The sequence below is a fragment of the Phascolarctos cinereus genome, unplaced genomic scaffold (genome assembly GCF_003287225.1).
Source record: "Phascolarctos cinereus isolate Bilbo 61053 unplaced genomic scaffold, phaCin_HiC Scaffold_726;HRSCAF=1367, whole genome shotgun sequence".
NCBI classification, from domain to species: Eukaryota; Metazoa; Chordata; class Mammalia; order Diprotodontia; family Phascolarctidae; genus Phascolarctos; species Phascolarctos cinereus.
In genome coordinates this window covers 210,536,444-210,560,319 of record NW_027556098.1, presented here as the reverse complement: position 1 = coordinate 210,560,319, position 23,876 = coordinate 210,536,444, and the positions used below count along the sequence as shown (strand labels likewise).

Genomic DNA, 23,876 nt, shown 5'->3' with positions numbered 1-23,876 from the left:
GAATGTATTTCCTTGACACTTTCACAACATTTTCCTAGGCTGAAACTTGAGCTGTTTTACCCACCAGCTTATTTTCTTAAACACCAGTGCAGAGCTCTCTTTTCCTTTCAGTAGTAGGCCGCCCTTATATCTCTTCTGCAGCAGCTTTTGGTTTTAGTTGATGTTCTACATTAGGTTTCATTGTTCTTCAGTTTCAACGTCAAGGCTCACCCTTTGACTCTTAGCAGCTTCACCTAAATTTTCAGGAAAGTTGTTTCTTCTAGAAAATTATAAATGGTAGAAGGATAATAGCTAGGCAGCACAGATTTCAATTTGTCTTACAGATTTTCATGTATAAAGTGCTTTTGGTTTTGATGTATGTAAAATATATGTAATATGGTACTTAACGCTATAAATTAGAAGTTTTAGAGATTAGTTTGAAAGTTTGCTTTGTCTAAAGATTTTGCTAAATCTTTAGTAATTTTATTGAAGTGGGGTATTTGATAGTAATAATGTCTAGCATTTATATGGTGCTTTAAGGTTTATAAAACTATGTATGTCATCTCCTTTGATTATCACAACAACTCTTTGAGAGTAGGTGCTATTTTTATCTCCATTTTATAGATGAAGAGACTGAAGCCAGGAAGGTTAAGTGACATGCCCAGGGTGACAAAGCTAGTAAGTGCCTAGAATTTGAACTCAGGTCTTTCTGTCCAGCTCTTTTACTCACTGTACTCACCTAGACCAATTAATGTAGTCAGTATGTCTCTCTTAGTGTTTTTTCGTCCAGCTCTTTTACCCACTGTACTCACCTAGACCAATTAATGTAGTCAGTATGTCTCTCTTAGTGTTTTTTCCTAGGAAAATTTCACTGTTAATGTCACATAATTTTCCTTTGTTTAGGAATCTGCCTATTCAACGTGATATTCCCCTGCAGTATTGTAGATCTAATATGTGTATATTAGTATGTCATCCATATTTTTATTAGAGACAATTATCCTGTGGCTGGTTTATTGCAACTGCTTCACATGATTGGTCTCCTTGCCACAAATTTCTCACCATTCCATTCTGTCCTCAGCACTGTTTCCAAATTATTTTTCCCCATTCATTGGCTTTTCACCTGTTACCTTTAGGAAGAAGAATAACATCATCTTTTTAGCTTTTAAAGCCCTTTACAATCTGGCCCCAACCTATCTCTCTAGCTTTACTGAATAGGCACTCTTTAAAACAATAAGCTGTCAATCAGTGCAAACCTGTATCAGTGTAAATGCTTCCAAACCAGATTTTCTTCACACAAATGAAGCCATAAGTCCACCATCCCCTGCACCCCACTATCATTGTACAGGGAAAAAAAAATTAAGATATCTCTAAAGAGAATTGAAGCACAAAATAATTTAATCTTTCCTTTATTCTACTACGTATACCGAGTTAACTGGTAGTAACTTATTCTCTTTTAGAAAAGAATTTTGTTAGCTTAAAAAAAATCAATTAATCATTTGGCATTTATTAAGCACCTACTGTGTTCCTGGCATTGTGCTAAGAGCTAGGACACACGTATATAGAATGAGACAATCCCTACTCTCAAGGAGCTTATGTTCAGATGGGGAAGACCAGTACATTTAAAAGTATATATAGAATAAATGTTGTTGAGTCAATTAGTTGTGTGTCCAACTTATGGTGACCTGATTTGGGATTTTGTTGGCAAAGATACTAGAATGGTTTGCCATTTCCTTCTCCAGCTCATTTTTACAGATGAAGAAACTGAGGCAAACAGAATTAAGTGACTTGCCCAGGGTCATGCAGCTAGAAGTATCTGAGGCTACATTTGAACTCAGGTCCTCTTGACTCCAGGCCTAGTACTCTATCCTCTGTTCCAGCAGCTGTTCCCCAAGAAATGCTAATAAAATAAACATAAATAAATGCAAAGTAACTAAATACATGTTTAGGAGAGAGTATACAAGCACTTAGGGGATCTGGAAAAGCATCATGTAACAGCCACTTCATCTGCCTTTTGTTGTTTGTGGCATTCAAATAGTTTAATGATTCTAACATTTTTTTTCTCTTTGATCTGTCTTCTAGATCAGTTGTTTTTATTGTTTTGAGATACCTTATATTCTGCTTCAATTTTTTTTAGCCTTTTGACTTTGTTTTCATATTTATTATTGTCTCAACGAATCATTGGCTTCTACTTAGTCCATTCTAATTTTCAGGAAGTATGTTGCTTGAAGGTTTATGTAACTCTTGTGCTAAGTTATTAATTCCCTTTCCAGTTCTTTCTTCTGTGACTCTCATTTCTTTTCCAATTTTTCCTTAAACCTCTCATTTCATTTATAAATATGTTTTTAAACTATTGCTTCATCACTTCCAGGAATTCTACTTGAATCTGTGCCCAGGCTGTGATTTTCTCTGAGTCATTGCTTATAGATGTTTTGGATTCATTTTCTTCTTTTGGCATTTGTGTTTTGAGCTTCCCTGTCTGCTCATTCGTCCAGCCTGCTTCCTCATTTAGGACTTCATATTAGGGCTGGATCCTGCCACCCTTTTGGAGGGAACGTCTCAGCCGGTCCTGTTGTTGCTTTCTTGGGGTGTTGAGTATTGTGTTTTTCCGGGATGTTAGAGGGCAGGCTGGGGATCTGCAAGTACTCAGTGCTTCCAGAGCGCTCTGGTCCAAGGAAAAGTTTGATTGCTACCTCCGTGGTCTAAGCTGTGTGAGTTCTTAACCTTGGTTTTTTGGTCAGCAACAAATAGATGCTGCTGGACTCAGGCCCTTTCAGCCAGCCGGGAAGTTCTATGGGATCCTTTTTGGTCTGGGATTCCCATTCTGGTTTTCCTTCTGCAACATGGGCTGGATGCTGAAACTGAGATCCTGCTGTGCCCCTGGGGTCTGAGCCAAACTGTTGCTACTGATTTCTGAACTTACTGCTTTGTTGACTCAGAGCTTCTCTCTCTGGGAATGACACCTATATGTGCAGATCTCCTTCTTAATCTGCCTTGGATCTGGGACCTTGAAGTGGGTAGTGGGTGACGAAGCTGTACCAGTTGGCACCTGTTGCAGTGCCTCTGTGTGGGTCGGGGACCACTTCTTGCCCTGGTACACAGCTTCTCCTTGGTGCTTCAGTGACCTAGTCCCCAGGATCAGCAGACCTCTCTATCTGTCTTTATGCTGATCTGGTCTAGGCAGAGGACTCACTTTGACTTTTTCTTAATTTCCCCATTAGGTTTCAGTTTGGTACATTTTTCTAAATCTGTTTGGAGGATTGTAGATTGGAGCTCAGCTGCCTTGCTTCCTGCTACTCCACCATATGAACCTCACTCCCTCCTTTTCCTTCCTCTCCTCTCTCTACCATACTTCCTCTCTCTCCTAATTTCTTTTCCTTCCTCCCTCCACATGAGTACCTCTGATATTCCAGGTCATAAAATTTTGTTCATCCCTGTCCTCTACCTTCCAGGAATTGATTTTGAGCTTTTGAGTATATAGCATTTATAGTGTACTACCCTACCTTCTGCTTCTGGCATAGGCTTAATGAGGATCATAATATATTATGATACTAGTTTAATGTAAATAGAAAATTGTATTGCATAGAAAACCAATACAGAGGTGTATGAGAAAAAATTAAAATTATATTTATGGATTGCTTCTACTGTTTTATCAGGTCAGGCATCTATTTGAGGCACTTATACATGTGGATGGTGATAAGTCCTGTGTAAATTCTGAGGATTGCCTAGTTAATGAAGAATTGTTTGTAGCAGATGATATCTTTTCCAGACATTTTTTCCTATCAGCAAAATTGGAAAAGATAAATTGTTTGCGTTGCTGGCTTGAAAAATCTAATAAATTATACTTAACCTAATTGATTCTTTAAGTTTTAGATTATGCTGTCTATTATATGCTTAAATTCATGTCTGCAGATATAGCTGACACATTCTACATCTCTGTATGACTTATTTGAAAAATAGGAACACTTAACTGGACTATTATCAAATTGATCAACACAGATTGATGGTCTTGAGTATAGTAGATAGTGGATACTGCATATGGTGATGTCTGTACCATTTGACATGGTACTACTGAGACTTTAAAATTATTTCAGTGGGACTGCTTTGGTTTTGCTGCAGTTTAAGGGCATCCATTCAACCTCAGGTGCGGTGCAGATGGCAAAGCCAAGCTAATATAGAAAAATGAGAAGCAAGTGACTGCTTAATGTACAGGAATGCATGATTTGCATCACAAGTAGATGATGATATTGCATACAGGAAACCTGGCCAGATGGCTATACATTAAAACACATCACTCCTTGAGAGAATTAAGTACAGGCAATTTGCTCATATTTTCTGCAGACTTGCTGCATATCACATTAAGATAGAGAGAATGAGAGATTAAGTGCTTTATTTATTGAAAGCGTTTGGGTGAAGTTAGCAGTTATTTAAACATAATCTTCTTTCCATATGTGTTTAAATTGTACCTTTACAAACAAAAGAAGTCTTGGATTTAAAATGAAAGGGGGCAAAGACTAGGGAGAGTGCAAGGAAGATTTTTAGTTGTCATAGTAGAAACTGAGAATTTTTCAGCATTGTATTTTTCTTCAGATGTGTACTGGTGTTTACCTATTAGACAGAAGTTTAATATGACTATGGTAAAATACTGTGTTCTTTTGTCTTTCTGCTTAGATATTAAAAAATCAAAATACCAAAGAAATTAATGTGTTGTTGTGTAATATACAGCTAGCCCATTTTCACCAATGTAGCCTTACTTTTGTGTTCTTCAGCTTAAAGAAAGTGGTTATTGTACGGGTCATGAACCAGATTCCCAAGAATTCAGCACCGTGGGAGGATGGGTATCAACTCGAGCATCGGGCATGAAAAAAAACATCTATGGCAATATTGAAGACTTGGTAAATTTTAATTTTTAAAATTTTATTAATATATGAGAAATAATCTTAAAAAACAAAACCTTGGAATTCTATTGTGAGAAGGAAAACAATGTAGCCTTTTTGTTATAGCAAGATTGTATATTTGCAAATGGAAGCAGCACAGCTTTTGGCTCTCAAACCAGCTTTGGCTTTGAGTTAGATTGCCCTTCTTTCAGGGATTATTGTATGGACTTCATTTGCAATACTAAAAAGAAATTTTCTTAAGAGAATTTTATTTTGGAAATACTTGCTTATTTGAAATAACTTCAAAACTGATTACAAAAACTCAGTCTCCAAGTCTAAAAATATTTTCTTTCAGTTATTTAAAGTTTTTTTTAAGCATTCCCACTCTTCTAAAATAAGAAAGAAAAGAATTGTTTTCTGATTTTTATGAAATCTTTATGCAAAACTAGTATCTCAGATTGAATTGTGATAGTATCAACATTACTTGGTCAGTTCCATATTTTTCTTTATTGACTGTTAACTTTTGAAAGCATTTTTATAGAGCTTTTAACTTCTAAGATTAAGAAGTGTTGTCTTTTGCTTCCATCTGATTTTGTAACCTTTAAATTCCAAAGTTTTTAGCAGTTAATTTATCACCTGTAAGTAGCAAATAGTTTTAATTAGCCTATTGGATTTTATTCCTGCATTTACGTTAACCTTAAAACTACATATTTTAAAGAAGTTAACTGTGGTAATGCTTTACTAAAGAAGTATGTCAAACCCCTCTCCCCTCCTCCTTTGGAGTTGAGCCAAACACAGAAAGTTCCATTTTCACAGAAAGGCCAAATTATTTTGTTGCTGTATTTAGGCTATTTCTTGCTTTAGAACGAAGCAAGCTTGAGAGGCTAGTATTCCTAAAGCAGATAATTTGCTTTTATCACTTGATATTTTGAGAGACTTAAGGATTATAAATGGCGCCAAACAGTTTAATGTTGTATTAGCATGCAGCATAGTTACTAAATTTTATTAACTTTTGAAAAATATGTTTTCTTTGTGTCATTTGCTTCAGAAAGTATTAAACATTAAATGTAGGTGTTGTATTTTTGCTTCTTTTCTATACTTCAGTTATGGTATCCTTGACGTGGCCTTTCTGATTGCAGTTGAACATGAGAGAGGAAAATAGAGTTTGTTTTCTTTGTGTTTTAATACATAGCTCCAGAAAATCATTTAATCAGAGTGCATGCTTTGGATTCCTCTCTGAAATCTATTCCTTCATTACCAACATACCAGACATCTCCAGCTGCATATAACATCTCAAATTTAACATGTCCAAGATAATATGTTATCTATGGACCTTTCAAACTCTTCTTTGTTGCTGTTTAAGGTAACATTTTCTAGTCTTCCAGGTTTATAACCTCAGCTTTGTCCTTGATCCTTGCTTCTCCCCTACCCTCTTTAACCAATCACTTGAAAAGTCTTGAAGATTCTCATGGTGTAATATCGGTTGTATCTGTCCCTTTGGTGAGATTTAGGAACTTCAGGGAACGTAGGTAAAACTTCAAAATTTTATCTAACTGCAGCATTAGGCAATAATGTACAAACCATGGATGGAACTCTTGTAGCAAAAAAGGATAAAACATGCATTCATTTTCTGTTTCACTGCCATTCTGATCTCTTCTTTGACCTAGTTTGGGTAAGTAAGTCTCATACATATGTAGTTGAACTATATGTAATCAGCTTGGTCCAGGCAACCAAATGATTCTGATTAGCCTGCAAAATGTTAAGAGAGCTTTGGGGTTTTGTACCGAGGTACTCCAGTAAAGAAGCCCAGTCACCTTTGAAGGCCTACATTAATAAGTCAAATAAGCTTAAACTCAGGGATTGGTAAAATTCGTTTGGAATCAGTGTCCGCATCCATGGATATTTGCCAGTCATTCTGGCTTTCCGTATCTGCATATCCTTCTGTAGCTAAAGAGGCTAAACTAGGGGTGGGGAACCTGCAGCCTCAAGGCCATATGTGGCCTTCTAGATCCTTGGGTGCAGCCCTTTGACTGAGTCTAAGTTTTGCAGAACAAATTCTTTTATTAAGGGGATTTGTTCTGTAAAGTTCGGATTTAATCAAAGGACTGCACTTGAGGACCTAGAGGGCCACATGTGGCCTTAAGGCCTCAGGTTCCCCACCCCTGGGCTAAATAAACTCTAGCTAGGCTAGCGACTTATCACGTCCTACCTGATTGAATGCAGTAGCCTTCTAATGGGTTTTCATCCTTTGCCTTCAGCCTCCAATCCATCTAAAACATAGCCGACACAATTATTGTTCTACAGCACAGGTTTGACCATGTCCCTATTACCACTAGAATAAAATTTAAATTCCTCAGCCTGGCACTTAAAAGTCTGTTGCAGTCTGACTCTAACTTACCATTGCAGATTTACTTAACTCCCATAATGCACTCAACATAGTACTAAACTTGTTTCCCAAACTTTGCATTCTGTCTTTTGCTTCCAAACATTTATACAGAGTGGACCTCATGACTGGGAGCTCTGCCGCCCCCCGACACACAGGCGCACAGACACACCCACTCACCCCTCCATTTCACCCTACCTCTTAGAAATCATTATCTTCCTCCTAGATTCTGTTCAGTTGCCATCTCCTCTTGGAAGCTCTTTCTGATGATCCTCTTTAGTTGTTACTGTTTCCTCCCTCTCTAAATTAACTCATTTTTACCTGTTCTGTCCCCATAGTCAAATGTTATTTCCTTGGAGTTAGGGCCCATTTTTCATTTTCTTTGTATTTTATTACTTAGTACAGTGCCTTGCTTTGTAATAGGTATTTAATATTTGTTTGAATTAAATCATTGAATACCTGAATTAATTAATTTGTGAAAAGCTGATAGTTGTTTAGCCATATTTTAACAGGTATGAAGTATTTAATATGATGTTCTCTCAGCTACATAATAATAGTTGGAAGCTAAATGGTGCAGTAAGATAGTGTGCTGGACCTGGAGTTAGGTAGACTTGAGCTCAGATCTTGTCAGACACTAGCCATGTGACCCTCAGCAGGTTGTTTAACCTTTGCCTCAGTTACTTCATTTGTAAAATGGGGATAATAACAGCACCTATTTCCCAGGTTGTTAAGACAAAAATGAGATATTTTAAAGCACTCTGCAAATCTTAGAATGCTGTATGCTAACTATGATGATGATGATCTAGTCAGTTCCATTTCAGTTCTTCTTCCTTTAAAAAATTTTTTTGAACCTAAAACACCCAAAACTCAGCATTTTCATATGTACACAGGAACATAAAAAGAGGATTCTATAGAAAACTATTTCTCCATTTAATTTTTTAAAAATATATGGTACTTTAAAAACTTTTGCTTTTCTTTGCTTCTTTCTAAACTTCCTTCTGTGCATTCAAAAAATGTTACTGTGCCCTTCTTTCATTCATTGCTTGAGGACCTTCCTCCCCCAAAAAATGGAGAGGGAAAAAAAAACCCCAACAAAATTTCTAGTAACAAATGAGTGTGGTCAAGAAAAATTAAGCCACAGAGTGGAAATGTCCAAGAATGTATCTCTTTCTATACCTTGTGTTTGTCATCTCTCCAGCAGAAAAGTCTATCGAAGAGACTATATGTACTATGCTTCGTTCTAGGCCCTCTAGAGAGATGGTGGGTCATTTCTTTGATCAGAGTTCTTGGGTCTTTTAACATTGCTTTTTTTTCTTTCACAGTATTGCAGTCCTTGTATTAATTGTTCTCCTTGTTCTGTTCACTTTCCTCTACCTGAGTTTATGCTCTCCAGAGTTCTCTGAAATCTACCTTATCGTTGATGGCACAATAACGTCGCATTGTAATCATATGACAATTTGTTCAGCTATTCCCTGGTTGTCTGAAAGGCAGTTAGAGGCACCCATTTATAGTTCTTTTCTTTTCCTTCTTTCCCAGCTCCCTGCTGGGCTTTTGGGTGGAATGATCAGCTCCCTGTGGTCTTGCCCTGAGTCATCCTTCTGGGGTTAGTCTCCCCCTGGATCTTTGAGTTCTCAGTTCTGGATCTTGATATCTGAGTTCTAGATCTTCAGGGTTCTTTCTGGCATCTTAGAACTGAGCCTAGGCACCTGGGCTGTATCTGTCCTGCATGCTGTGGTTGCTTCCAACTGTTTCTCCCCAGGGTTTCCAAGTTCTCTATCATGGGGCTTTCTCAGGGGAATCTCTCTGGTCTTAGTACCTCTGGACACAGAACCTTGTTGGCTCCCTGACTCCTCTTTAATTGCTCCTAGAAGCATCCTGCAGTGACACTGGCTTTACTGGTGGTCTACCTTTCCTATTACCCTTGATTTCCTGGCTGCTTCACTGTGAAGTCCTAAGGTGGAAGAAGTCCCCGTAGTTTCTCAGAGGCTTTCTTGATCATTATTTGGTCGAATAATGCAAACTTCAGGGTATTGCTGGAGTAGGTACTTGGGAGTTGGCTTTCTGTTCAAGCAGCTTTCTTGGCCAGATAAGCCTGTACTTGTTCTTAAAGGTAGAATGCAGCTGCTTTCTGACATTTTGTTCGTCATAGTCTATCTTCCTTGATTTTTTTCTTAATTGGGAAAAGATAAGTTATTGCCAACAAGTAAGTGAAATTATAATAAATATTAAATAATTATAAAATAATAGATATTAAATATCAAAAAACATAAAAAATAAATGTATGTATATTTAAGTTCCACTTTAAATCACGACATTTACTATTATATCCCTTCAAACCACCACTGAAAAGTTAAAGGACACAGTCATAATTGTGATCACCCAGATATTGTTGAATAGCACGGTATAGTTGGCATTAGAATGAGGAATACTTGGGTTCAAGTTCTGTCTCCCTGGCTCTGTGACTCTTGACAAGTTCGTTAACTTTTCAGTGCTCTAGGCAGTTCTTGAAGACTACATGTTAGAGAGAAGGTGCTGACTTGTACAGCTAGAGGGAGTTTCCTCATCTGGGAATTCATTGTACCAGTAAAATCACTGGTCCAGTTCCTGTCCCTGTCCCTGTCCCTGTCCCAAGTATTGGTGTAAAAGTGCCCTTGTTACACTTGCTAGTCAGTTAGGAAGCATTTTATTTGAACAGAACAAAAAGATGCTTCTGTAAGACACCATAGCTAAGTCTGTGTTTCAAATTAGCGTAAAAGGAACCGAAATAAGAGATGTAAAAAAAATTTGAAACAATTTAGAAAATGCTTATGAGTCCTTAGGTACCTTTGTTGGTAAAGTGCATAAAGCTATATGCAATGATTAAATATGTAGACCTCTTTCAACTGTTTATTGTATCTATCAAGAAAGCCGTTCCAAGGACTAATGCTTCCTGTGTATTTTTTTCTAGCTCTTGCTAAGTTGAGAATTTATTCATGCTGCCTAACTATTTTAGATTAGTCCTCTTTCTCTCACAGTTTTAAAACATAGCATACATTGCAGAATTTATTGCTTTCATCACTAAGCATTCTGACCTGGCCATATTAGCCACTTCACCCCTATTCTCCTTTCTTTTACTCTCTGCTAGCAGTCGAGGCTGGTGGTTAGAATAAGGTCTAGCAGTAAGATGGGTGATTCTGTTCTACAAAAAGCACATAGCCAATATTTATCATAATATTTTGTAAAAAGCATGTAGATTTTATTGCTTTGTGAATTTATGTATTTAAAAATAAATGTATAAAATTGACATTGTGTAATGTACTAAAACAGGTGGTTCATATAAAAATGGTAACACCAAAAGGCGTAATAGAAAAAAGCTGTCAAGTACCTCGCATGTCAACAGGCCCTGATATCCATCACTTCATTCTGGGATCTGAAGGTAAATATAAAAGTAAATATATTATACAGAGACCTAAACTAGTGATTCAATTTTTTTAAATCTAAGTTTTGAGTTATAATATCAGAGAACTTTGGATAAAAGGCATATTTTATTTAAAGAAAATTAAAAGTTACACAAAAGGTACATGTTATAATTTCAATTATATCTTAATTTTGATATGAAGTCTTTATCTACAAATACATCTTAAGTTTCTTTTAGACATTTTGCTTCATATTTCAAATGACAAAATTCATCTTTTTGCTTTTATTTAATTTGCAGTTTTAGAGAAGGATGTATTTTAGACAAAAATTAATGGTTTAAGTATTTATGAACATTCCTTTTAATACTTAGAGTTGACAGAAGAATTGAGGGGTACCCTACAGATTCATTTTATGAGAGGGAGAGAGAAAGAGAGAGTACACATCCTTAAACACTTGTGTATCATTCAGACTAATCAAATGAACATGCTTTTGTGGATAGATCATCATCTATATTCAAGTATCCTTTTTACCCCTTCTCTTGACATTTGCTTTTATCATTTACTATTTTGTTGTGATAAAGATACTATACTTTGTGAATTTAATGTTAGTGTGAGTTGAACATTGTTCTTTAACTTACGTGGAAGGTTTCAGCTGCAAGTCAGATGGAAAGGTCCCATGGTCCTTCGGGTGCAGTGGCAAGGTAGATGGCAATTATTCCTTTCCCACTGGCCTCTCATGTCAAGTGAAACAACCAGTTCTTCAGTTCTATATCTGAAAAGCTAAAACATCATATGTAGGTAGAATTCTCAGTTACTTTAATTGAATCTTTATTACTAGGAGGATGGAACAGCCACTAGAGCAGATTTGCTGCTTTTTTAGACATGTACTTTCGACCTAGCTACCTATTACCAATAAACATCTCAAGGGAGGTCAGGAGCCTTCTCAGGTATATTCCAGACACTGAAACTTCTTTTTAATTCCTTGGTTTACTTTTAGAGATAGTGTTGCAGTTGAAGTTTGTATTCGTAATAATAAAATGAATACTTTGAAACAAAAAAATTATTACAGCATAGATGTTTAAAAGGGGCACCTAGGTGGCACAGTGGATATAGTGCCAGACCTGGAATCAGGAAGACCTGAGTTCAAATTTGGCTTCAGACACTTACTAGCTGTGTGACCCTGGGCCTTAACCCTGTTTACTTAAGTTTCTTCATCTATAAAATGAGCTAGAGAAGGAAATGACAAACTACTCCAGTATTTTTGCCAAGAGAACCCCAGATGGAGTCCCAAAGAGTCAAGACACAACTGAAAAATGACTGAATAACAAAAAAGATTTTTTAAAATAAATTGAAAATATTTATATTTCTATATTATAAAATTTGTGTGAAAACATGCAGAGATCAAATGTTTAAAATATTTGTTTAATAGCTTGTTGCCTGAATTGCACTATCCTAATCAGTAGATGGATAACAAAATAGTATGGCATGGTCTCTTTCCACAAGGCGATTTGTAATATAAAGATCCAAATCCGAATAGGGAGAGAAATGCTAATGTAAAGCAATAATTAATTTTTAAAAATTTGTTAATTACTCTTACTACTGAAGCAGCTTTGGTATAGTTGAGTAAGTGCTTCATTTGGATCCAGAAACCCAGTTTGTGAGTCTCTTATCTTATATTAACTTGCTTTGGGCAAGCCACTTAACTTTTCCAAGCTTTAGTTTCCTATCTATAAAATGGAGATAAATATGCCACTACCAGGTTGTTAAGGGGATGCAGTAAGATAACATATTGAAATGCTTTGTAAAATGTAAAGTTCTATATCCATGTCATTTATTGTTTAAAATATTACTAGGATCATAGCTTATAGGATTTTAACTTCCAGATTAGAAGGGATCTTCTTAGAGGTGAGTTTAGTTTTGCCCCGTCGGCTTTTCTACAAGCATTTATTTATTTATTTATTTTAAACTTATTTTTGTTTTTATTTATTTATTTTGGTGAGGTAGCTGGGGATAAGTTACTTGCCCAGAGACACACAGCTAATGAGTGTTATGTGTCTGAGGTCGGATTTGGACACAAGTCCTCCTGACTCCAGGGCCAGTACTCTATCCACTGCACCACCTAGTTGCCCCTCTACAAGTATTTATTAAACCCTGCTATGTACCCAGCACTATTTTATTTTCTGGCAATGCAGAGGCAAAAATTCAGTAGTCCTTGCATGTTCTCCGTGAGTGACTTACATTTTAAAGGATGAAACAACATGTCTGCATAAACATATGTACAGAGTAAATACGGGAAGACACCAACAAGCAGCTGGGATGATTAGCAACAGTGGAAGAGGTGGTATTCATATTGAGGTTGCAGGGAAACTGACTCTAAGATGTGGAGATGAGAACAGAGTGAATTCTAGACGTGGGGGCCAGACAGCCTGTTGAAAGGCTTGGAGACAGAGGATGGGATGTCACGTGAGAGCATCATCAAGGTGACCAGTGTGAGTAGGCATGTGAAGGGAAGTAATGTGTGATGAGACTGGAAAGATCAGTTGGAGCCAGGTTTTGAAAGGCTCTGAGTACCTGGTATGTGCTTGGCACTGAGAATAGCATAACCAAACAAAATAATCCTGGCCTTTGGGGAGCTTGCCTTCTACCAGAATCCTATTTAGCCATTTACATGTTATAAAATCTATGATTGCTTGAGAAGGAAGAGAGCTAGGGTATGGCATAGCAGGAAAAATAGGAGATAATGGGAAGGAATTCCTCGAGGATGCAGTCTAGGAACAGAGCTTTTCAAGTAGCCATTTGATGCCAGAAGCTGGTAAATGGGGGCTGTCTTCTTAGCAGTGGCTTGCAAAGTCACAGAAGCTGGAACACGAGTGTCGAGTATAGGGAGCAACAAGTGGGCCCAGCTTGGAATTCAGAGTATGTTCCTTGAGGACAAGAGATATTTTGATTTCCTCCTTTGATCCCTACTATATAGCAATGCTTGACATCTGCTAAGTGCTTAATAAATACTTTTGAATTGAATTGATTTGCATAAACTTCGAAAAATAGGCTGGAGCCAGATTGTGAAGGTTTTGGAATGCCTGGTTGAGGAGTTTGTATTTTCTTCTAAAAGGAAAAGGGAGCCACTGAAGATCTTTGAGGAGGGGAAGGGCATGGTCAGATTTGTGGTTTAGTTTGGGAGGATTATTTTTGACAGCAAGTCTGGAGAAGGGTAGAGCCTGGAATCCAGAGTACCATTCAGCTTCTGCATGAGTCCAGGAACAAGGTGATAAAGGCCTGAATTAGGTTATCGGCTGTGTGAATGAGTGAAGGTGGCTAGTGTCCCTGATAATGGCAAGGTTGCTCTGGTCTTTTACAATATTTTTGGGAGTTCTCTGTGCACACATTCTCTATCTCTTTAGTTCTTCTGTGTTTCATTTAAAATGTGGAGCACAGAATGTGGTGCAGTATCTCTGACAAAGCCTTAGTCAGTCCTAACAAGGGGTTCCTTGTTTTCTAGTTTGGTGCATTTTCTGTTCCTCTCACATCTCTCTTTTATGCTTGTTGTGCCCCAGACATGCCGAGTTTTGGGTTTTGTGTGACTGCTAGATGCTTTTGTCACAGTCTAACCTATTAATATTTTGTGTTTCATTTCGTTTTTCTTGCTAATTGCTCTCTAATTGTATTTGATAAACATTCTATATATTTCTGTAGGAAATAACAAAAAATAGCAGATCTGGAATAGCTTATTGTGGATAAATAGCCCATCTGGTCAGCACTGGAACACTAATCAATTCCTGGTTATCCTTGACCACCTTTAAATGAGTAGGTGAGAAGAAATAATTTTGCCAGTAAACAATGATAAGAAGTGTTATAAAGCAGATTGTGGGGCTTAAGCTATCATTCTGTGCACCAAGCTATCATTGTATTCAGCTTCCAAAACAAGTGGAGCCCAAGCTCAGCTGTTGTGATTTTCCTTATAGTTTTTTAACCAGTATGGAGCTATTGAATTTCAATAGGTGCAGACAGGTACTCAGGAGAGTGCATAGTTTGATCCTCCTAAAACCAAAGGCTCTTAAACCCTCATCCCAGTTTTGTACCCTGTTGAGGCTAGGGAAGTGGAGTATTATGGTTAAAAGAAATTTGAGGGTAAGTTAATTTCTAATATTTCCCCAACATGTTTATCCTGGTCCAAAGCCTCTCTGGAATTAGAGTATTTTACTCAGTTCTCTCTTGACAACTTGGGTAACTTAACCAAAAAAGAAAAATAAAGTGGCGTGATATGAATTCCTACTCACTTTTTTCTTAAGAACATTTATTGAATACCTACTGTTTGCATGGCTCTGGGGATACAAAAGTAAAGCAGAGCCTTCTTTAACGAATTTACATTCTTCTGGAGGTGTACTGTGTGGGCGCAGGTAAGTAAGTCCAAATACATACAAAGTAATAATATAAACTAAAAGTGGTTCCAAAAGAGAAAGAGCACTAAAAACCAGGAGGATCAGGAAAGGCCTTATGTAAGAAGTCCTATCTGCTCTGTGCATCACTTGCATAAAGTCATGGTGGCAAAAAAGGTCAGGTGCAGGGAAAAGCTTCTAGTCAAGTTTGATTAAAATGGAGTGTATGTGAAGGGGAACATGAAATATGGCTTATTGGAGTTGGGACCCAGATTGTAGAGCTCTAAATGCCAGGCTGAGGGTTTTGTATTAATCTTAAAAGGCAAAACGGAAACCTTGAAGATTTTTGAGCCAAAAGAATGAAAAGGACAGACATATCTTTGGAAGATTAATTTGGCAGCTTTGTGAGGGCATGGTTTGGAAAGGGAGTGAAGTAGAAGCAGTGAGACCAATTAGGCTCTTTTGAGAAATACTAGAAGGTAGCTGTGGCTCTAAGAGTCTGTAGCATGCATGGTGGCCACACTCCAGTAAAACTGCCTCAGCAGTTGGACTAAACTAGGTTGAGGGTAACTGACAGGCCTCAGATCCACTTGTGAGTTAGAGATGTCTACCCGCACATGTGATGATTTCCCCTGGCAGATTGGGTGGATGAGAATAGTTTGTTCCAGCAAGCTGAATCAGGCTCTGTATAATGCTTAGAGTTTGGTCAGACATCAAAGATGCCAAGGTCATCTGCTGCATCCCAGCCATCACTAGTTGTCCTGACTTTTGTGTTGTCACTGGACTTTGATGACTCTGGAAGAGAGAGTGAGGCTGACAACTTTGCACAACTCTCCCTAACTTCAATCCAGTTCATGTACAAGGGTGATGTCATTGGTCCTCTTTGAAAATGAAGGATGGACAACCTTTTTTGCTAGATAGCTTAGGGTGATGGCAAGATTAAGTGAAAGTTTGTTAGCCATGGAGGAGATCTGAGTATTTTTTTGAAGGCAAAGAAGAAACCAGTATATAGAGGGAGATTGAAACTAAAAGAGTGATGAATTGAGAGGTCTGATTATTTGAAGGGATAGCAACATGTATATTGAAATTTCCAACTATTAGAGCAGGATTTTGGATGGAGAGATGCCATGAGCCAGATACTGAGCTTCTTGGGAAAAGAAAAAGAGAAAATGGCCTGGAGTTTGGTGGGTGACTGCAGAAAGGATTTGGAATTGGTAAAAAAAAAAAATGAAGGTAGACAGACTGTTAAGTCATGATGACAAAGGCATTATCTGGAAATGAGAATAAGGAATAAGAATTATACCTCTTTTCCCCTTCCAGACTAACACTAAAGAGTACATAAATGAAGGAGAACCTACTGCTTAAGAGGGTGATCTAGGATTCCTTATCCTCTGGAAAGAACCAGTTTTTTTGTTAGAGCAAGAAAATGGAATGAGTGGAAAATTAAAGAGATAAGAAATGAGATTTGTTAACAATTAGCAGGGGTTTTCAAGAGAGATGGGAGAACAGAAGAAGATATTGAATTTGGAAGGGTTGGGCCAAGCTAGAGAGGAATGAAAGTATAGGGAGAAATAGGATTTTTTTCTCCTCAGTGGATATTGAATCACAAGGACCAGGGGAGCAAAAGTTGGAGAAGTGCCTCTTATTTTCATTTAGTTATTTTTATTTATTTTTGCTTTTTTTGGTGAGGCAGGTGGGGTTACTTGCCCAGGGTCACACAACTATTAAATACCGAGTGTCTGAGGCCAGATTTGAACTCAGGGCCTCCTGACTCCATGGCTGATGTTCTATCCACTGCGCCACCTAACTGCCCCAAGGATTGCCTTTTATAACACAGAGATTCAGTTACTTGACAGCATTTGTTAAGACCCTCTTCTGTGTCAGCCAAAAATGAAATATTCTCTACCCTCAAGGAGCTTTCATTCTGTTGGGAACAGAAAAGGCTTCATACAGAAGTTGGCAGTTGGGCTAAAACCTTAAGGAAATTAGGGATTCTCGGAGTCCTGGAGGTAAGTTCACGAGAGTACGTTCCTAACGATACTTTATGCAGAGGTGCAGAGAAAGGAGGAATAGTACAAAGGTCACATTGACTAGAGTATGTAAAGGGGAGCAATGTGTAATAAAGTTAGAAAAGTAGATCGGGGACAGATTGTGAAAAGCTTTAAATGACAAACAGAGGAGTTTATTTTTGCTCTTGAAAGTAATAGAGAGTTTGCTAAAGAGGGTAGTGACATCGTCAGACCTGTTCTTTATGAAAATCACTTTAGCAACTGTCCGGAAAAGGAATTGGAATGGGAAAACACTTGAAGAAGACAGACCAGTTAGGAAGCTGTCACAATTGTCCAGGCAAGAAGTGATGAGGGCTTGAACTGAGTCAGTGGTTGCGTGAGTGGAGAGAAGGTGATGGGTATGAGACATGCTGTGCTATTAGAAATAAAAAGATTTGTCAACTGATTGGGTATATATGGAATGTTTTAGACATTCTGAGTTTGAGATGTCTTTGAGACATCAGTTCATGGAGCTCAGGAAAAAGACCTTGGCTACATATATATAGCATCGTCTCTGTAGAAATGATAATTAAACCCATGGGACTGATGAAGTCACCAAGTAGGCATGTTTAGAGACAGAAGGAAGAGAGAGGGGCATAGGACAGAGCCCTGTGGTTTATGTCACAGGGGATGTGATATGAATGATAATTCAACAAAGGAGATTTAGGAGTGGCCGTATAGGTAAGAGAGACACCAAGGAGAGCAGTTATCATTAAATCCAAGATGAAGGATTGTCCAGGAGAAGACAACTGTCAAAAGTATCAGATGATTCAGAGAGGTTAAGAAGATTGAAGACTGAGGGTAGATTTGGAAAGTGAGATCAATGGACATTGTGGAGAGAGCACTTTCAGTTGAATGGCAAAATTATTAGAAGCTATATTACAGTGTTGAGAAGGGAATGAGAGATGGGCTTCCTTGATACATTGAGGGCCCAGTTGGAATTAGATAACAAATGTGTAATTAATCCACTTGGCAAGGTTACCTGATTTTTTTTTTTTCCCATCTGTGTTCAGCAGCAGGAGAATAGGAGAATGGTCCTAGAATGTTCCTAGGGGGAAGAGGGAGCCACTGGAGTTTGTGTAGGGTGGTCTTTGGCTTTTCTTTGTATGAATCATCAGATAAAGGGTAGATAGAAGTATTCCTTACAAGTGCTACTTTTAATTTTGTCACTGCCACAAACTCTGCATTATAACTCTTCACCCATTGTGTGTGTGTGTGTGTGTGTGTGTGTGTGTGTGTGTGCGTGCGTGTGTGTGTGTGTGTGCATCTCCATTCGCCCATAGGTATGGAAATCTGTAGTTTTTTCAAATAAATTTTGTAAAACTTTCTCCTCATTTCTTCTCACCTCTTATGCTTCATGATGGTAGGATTTTAATGAATTTCATATGCATAAAACATTTTGATGTTTTGATGTAGGCTTCAAGTTAGGGAGACTTGAGTTCAAGTTTTGACTTTCCCACATAATAGTTTTGTGATCACCAGCAAGTTAATTTCTTGGTGTTCTAGGAAGTCCTTTGAGACTGTACATTACTAACCAGTAAGTTGCTGATTTGTATTAGGAATCTCCTATATTGATCACTTAACAGAAGAAAAAGTGATTCAGTTACTCTGAATGAAGGTTACGGTGAAAGTTTTTAAGAACACATACATACGTGCATACTACATACATGTATGTGTGTGTAATATACACATATAAGCATGATGTATTGCTGAAGTTTATAGAACATTATGGGGACTACTTGAGTATTTTAAATGTATTTTTTAATTTATCTACCTAAGTATTCTTTCCTTCAGATAAAAATGATGTTTTTAAAAAGATGATATGAAAAAATGGCATGATGATTAATTGAATTCTACCTTTACTTCTTTTATAGGAACTCTTGGTGTGGTTACAGAAGCTACGATAAAAATCAGACCAGTCCCTGAATACCAAAAGTATGGCTCAGTAGCCTTCCCTAATTTTGAGCAAGGAGTAGCCTGCTTAAGAGAAATTGCAAAACAGGTAAACTATTCTTCTTCAGTTCAACTATATAATATAAAACTTTGTGATAGAAAATTATGAATAACTTTTACATTCTGAAACGATGATATTTTAATAACATTTTTACTTTGTGTTGTACTTTTCTGTGATCTATTTCAGTTAATTTTAAAATATTTTTTTCCTCAAATCTCTTATTGTTTAGTTGCTAACTCTTTTTTTTGTAATTGTGGCTCTTTTATTACATTAAAGAAGATGCATTATTTTAAGTCAACAGGATTAACAGTATTTTATCTTTAAATTAATCAGTTTTATTTGGAAATTATATTTTCTGTATGTTCTTTTAAAAGTAACTATTGTTAATTTTAGTTTTTACATTACTTAGATTTCTCTTTTTATCCCTTTCTCTCCTAAGAGGCATCCCTTATAACAAAGAATTTTGTTAAAAAGAAAAAAACAAGAGAAAACATTCAGCAAAACCAGTCAGCTAATTGAAAAAAAAATTTTTTTTCACTCTGTGCAAAAGAGGAGGGTCAAGCTCATTTTTTATATCATAATGTTTTAGTTTCTGTTATTTTTTATGTTATATTCATTGTATATATTTTTCTTCTCAATCTGCTTAATTTATATCAACTTATATAAATTTGTCTGTACTTCTCTGTATTCATCATGCTTGTTTATTATAATAATGTTCCACTACATTCATGTGCCACAATTTGCTTAGCCATTCTCAAATTGATGGACATCTACTTTTTTCCAGTTCTTTGTTGCCACAGAAAGTACTGCTATAAATATTTTGATATACGTGGAGGCTTTCTAGTTTCGTGGGTATATGCCTAGCAGATGGAGTCTCTGGGTCGAAGAATATGGATTTTTAGCCAGTTTATTTGCATAATACCAAATTCCTTTCCAGAATATCTGAAACAGTTGCAGCTCTACCAACAATGCATTAATATGCTTATTTATCCACAATTACTCTAACATTGACTGTTTCTGTAATTTATCATCTTTGTCAGTTTGCTGGCCGAAATGAAACCTCAAAGTTGTTGTTATTTGCATTTCTCTCATTATTAATGATTTGGAACATTTTTTTCATGTGGTTGTTAATAGTTGACAATTCTCATTTTGAGAAACCTTGTTCTCTGTCCACTGACATTTGGTCTTACATATTTTTGTAAAGTTAAAACATCCATCCATATATACATATATTTCCCATATGAAACCCTTATCAGAGATATTTGATAACTAAGATTCTGTCTTCCCCTCCTTCCCCCACCCCTGAAGGTGTTTCCCTTCTTATCGTAGATGTGTTAATTATGCTTGTGCAAAAAACATTTCTGTTTCATGTCAAAATATTCTTTTGCCTTTCACAGCTATGGGTAGGAGATGAATTTTTTTACCAAAGGATAGAAATAAAATAAATAATTTTGGTTGCATGAAATCAGTGGTTTTTCTTGAGCAAGGGAATTGTTTAGCTACCAAATAACATTTACTTGCCCCAAACTGAAATTTTTGTTTTTGATAATCTAACCAAAATGGATAGATGAAAGATTTAGAAATACAAAGATGACGATTTTTCTCATAGCATCTTGTTAAACTAGATCTGAGCTTTTAAGATTAAAAAGTACATCTTTTCTGGTTCTGATATCTGTGCATATTTTATCTAAGTATATTTTAAGCTATCTTTAATTGAATATGTCCTAAGAGAGTATTCAGTAAATTCTTGTTAACTAACAAGTAGAAAGAAACAAAAGGAAAATGAGTAGGTCAGGGTGGTTGGAGAAGAGGAAAGAATTTGCTTTGATATTTGGAAAAATCCAAGATTTTAAGGAAATATAGCCTTTTAATTTTATTAAAACAGTATTGAGAAGTACAAAAGTTACTGTAAGAGAGAAGACTTGAAATAATAAATAACATTGAAAATTGGGGAGTTTTTGCACAAATGTCAAAATGAGAGTTTTGCTGAATCCTTCAGTGATGATGGATTTGGACAGAAACTTAACCACTAAAATTAAATTCCAATAAATTCAGCCAGAAAAAAAATGCACATAATAGAAGTAAACACTTCAACATAAAAGATCACATAGTCAGGAAACATTAAATTCCTATTATTGGCAGGCACTTTACTGAATGCTGTAGATACAGAGGAAGTTAAAATATGGTCCCTGCTTTTAAGGAGCTCAAGGTCTAATGGGAGAGACAACATCTAAACAACTGTTTGAAAACAAACTCTATACAGGATAAATTGGAGATAACTGACAAAGGGAAGGTACTAGGATTAAGAGGGATTGGGCAAGGCCACCTGTAGAAGGTGAGATTTTAGCTGGGACTTCAAGGAAGCCAGGAAAGCCCAGAGTTGGAGATTAGGAGAGAACATTCTAAGCATCGTGGACAGCCATTGAAAAGAAACTATAGCAGAACTTGAAATTTTGCTAGGGAGACTGGAGGTACTTAATAAGAAGAACATTAAGTGAATTTTACATTATAGGAAGTTTATAACTTATTTTAGTCACATCTTTTTTTTTAAGACAAATAAACCTAAGGTTTTAGAGATGTTAGTGATTATATTCTTGCATAATTATGGGACATTTCTCCCAAAATGGATTTGAATCATCCCTGCCAGTTGACAGAGTTCAAATGGAAGATCACTTCATTGGTCAGCCTGATTCTAGTATCTCCCTACTCCAATCCATAATCCATTCATCCATCAAAGTGATTTTCCATAGGTCAGCCACGTCATTTGCCTACTCCAGTGGCTCCCTATCACTTCCACGATCAAATATAAAATTCTCTGTTTGGTGTTCAAAGGCCTTCATAATATTGCCCCCTCCTGTCTTTTCAGTCTTTGGTCATAACTTTACCTCCCTACCATGTGCTCTTTAATCCAGTGACACTGGCTTCCTGGATGTTTTACAAACAAAACCCTCCATTTCTAGACTCTGGGCATTTTCTCTGGTTGTTCTCCATTCTTGGAATGTTCTCCCTCCTTATTTCTGCATCCTGGCTTCCATCAAGTTCCAATTAAAATCCTACTTTCTGCAGGAAGCCTTTCCCAATTCTGCTTAGTTCTGTTGTTTTTTTCTCTGTTAATTAGTTACTCTTTATTCTCTACATAGCTTGTTTATGTTACTTTTTTGTACCCATTATATTGTGAGCTCCTTGAGAGTGGAGACTGTCTTTTACCTTTCTTTGTATCCCCTGTGCTTGGCTCAGTGCCTGGGACATAGTAGACACTTTTAAACAAATGTTTATTGACTGTCTTACTGAGTGACTGAGATGGCAAAGTTTTCATAGTTGGTATTTTGCTGATTGCATCAAATTCCAAAACATTGTATTGCTTCGTTAATGAAATTCATAATCTTTAAAAAGGTCTGAACTGGGGGCAACTAGGTGGCGCAGTGGATAGACCACCGGCCCTGGATTCAGGAGGACCTGAGTTCAAATGTGGCCTCAGACATATAACACTTACTAGCTATGTGACCCTGGGCAAGTCACTTAACCCCATTGCCTAAACAAAACAAAAAAAAAGGTCTGAGCTAATTACCTACCCTGGGAAAACCAAGTGGATGAATTCTGGTTGTCTAGAGTAAGGTATTAAGTCGATCTTATTGCACAAATAACATAGATGGAAAATGGACTAGGTCCAAAATTGAATGGAAGGAAGAAAACTTGCAAGTTCAACTTTTTCAAAATGGCACAGCAGTTTTAAAGATTTCATGTTTCTTCTTGAAACAAGTCATTTTAACCTATTTTTCCATTGCTACGACATCACTGAAAAATAGTCTGTGATGCATCAAAATTGTGAGTCGCCCAAAAGCAATGGAAAAAGTCCATGATGGGCAATGTAGGCTGAGGTATGTAACTAACAACTAATTATTGCACACCAAAATTGATATAAAACATATACTCAAAAAGATACATGACATGAGGATTAGGGATAGACTATGTGCTGTGTTGGTTATCTGTATAGTTCCAAAGAGACCTAGAGGAAGGCAGGCCCTGAGCATGTTCGGTGGACTGGATTTCCTTTTTTCATTAAAAATAATAGTACATAATATGCTGTATATCATTATTCTCTCTCAGAATATCACTGTAAAATATTTTGGGTATGTTACCCTATTTTCATTATGGGCCACAAGAGAAAAGACCACATGTTCAATTCAGACATGTTTCAACTGACTGTAAGTTTCATGTTCAGACATATTCAAAAGACCACTTTATTCAATATAAGGTGTGCATCTATATAACATGTAATAATAAATGTACATTCGTTCATTGATTTCGAGGCTGTATACACCTTTCCTTTTGTATTATGGCTCAGAATTAGAAATCATCTTTAGGGTTAGTACTGTTAGATAGAAAAACAGTAAATTTTAAGGTTTTAAACCTTAATCATTCAGGCTGGGATTTAGAATTTCAATTGATAGCAAAAGAATTAAGATCAATTAAAATAGATGGCACATGGTTTATAATTGTGCCAAATTCCTGATTGAATAATGAGTTGGCTGCTTGTAATCCTTCACTGTCATTTCTTAACACTTCCATTTTGTGATACTTTTCACACTCAAGTTGCACTGGAAATGGCAACCTGTATTTTGGATGAGTATCTCTTGGGAAGAAGAATGCATTTTTCACAGATAGCAAAGTGTACATCTTCATCACTAAAGGAATTACATTAAGAAACTCTTTGCTGACTGCAGAAGAATTCTACTAAATTCTTTCTTCTCTGCATGAGGAAATAGCCTCTTTCAATACCCTACTGCCTATGAGGAGGTAGAAAGGAAGATACAGTAGAAGATTAATGTGATTATATCTGATAAATGGCAGTCCAGTACAGTGACCA

The 23,876-nt window shown here is 36.8% G+C and overlaps 1 protein-coding gene across 1 annotated transcript in view; it reads left to right on the top strand.

Moving 5' to 3' along the window:
• AGPS (alkylglycerone phosphate synthase) overlaps nt 1-23,876 on the top strand; it is a 151,400-nt gene that overhangs the window by 58,800 nt on the left and 68,724 nt on the right. The window contains exons 9-11 of the mRNA XM_020991046.2: nt 4,746-4,871; nt 10,543-10,651; nt 18,930-19,057. Coding sequence (XP_020846705.1) covers nt 4,746-4,871; nt 10,543-10,651; nt 18,930-19,057 — 363 coding nt within the window. The remainder of the gene's footprint in view (nt 1-4,745; nt 4,872-10,542; nt 10,652-18,929; nt 19,058-23,876) is intronic.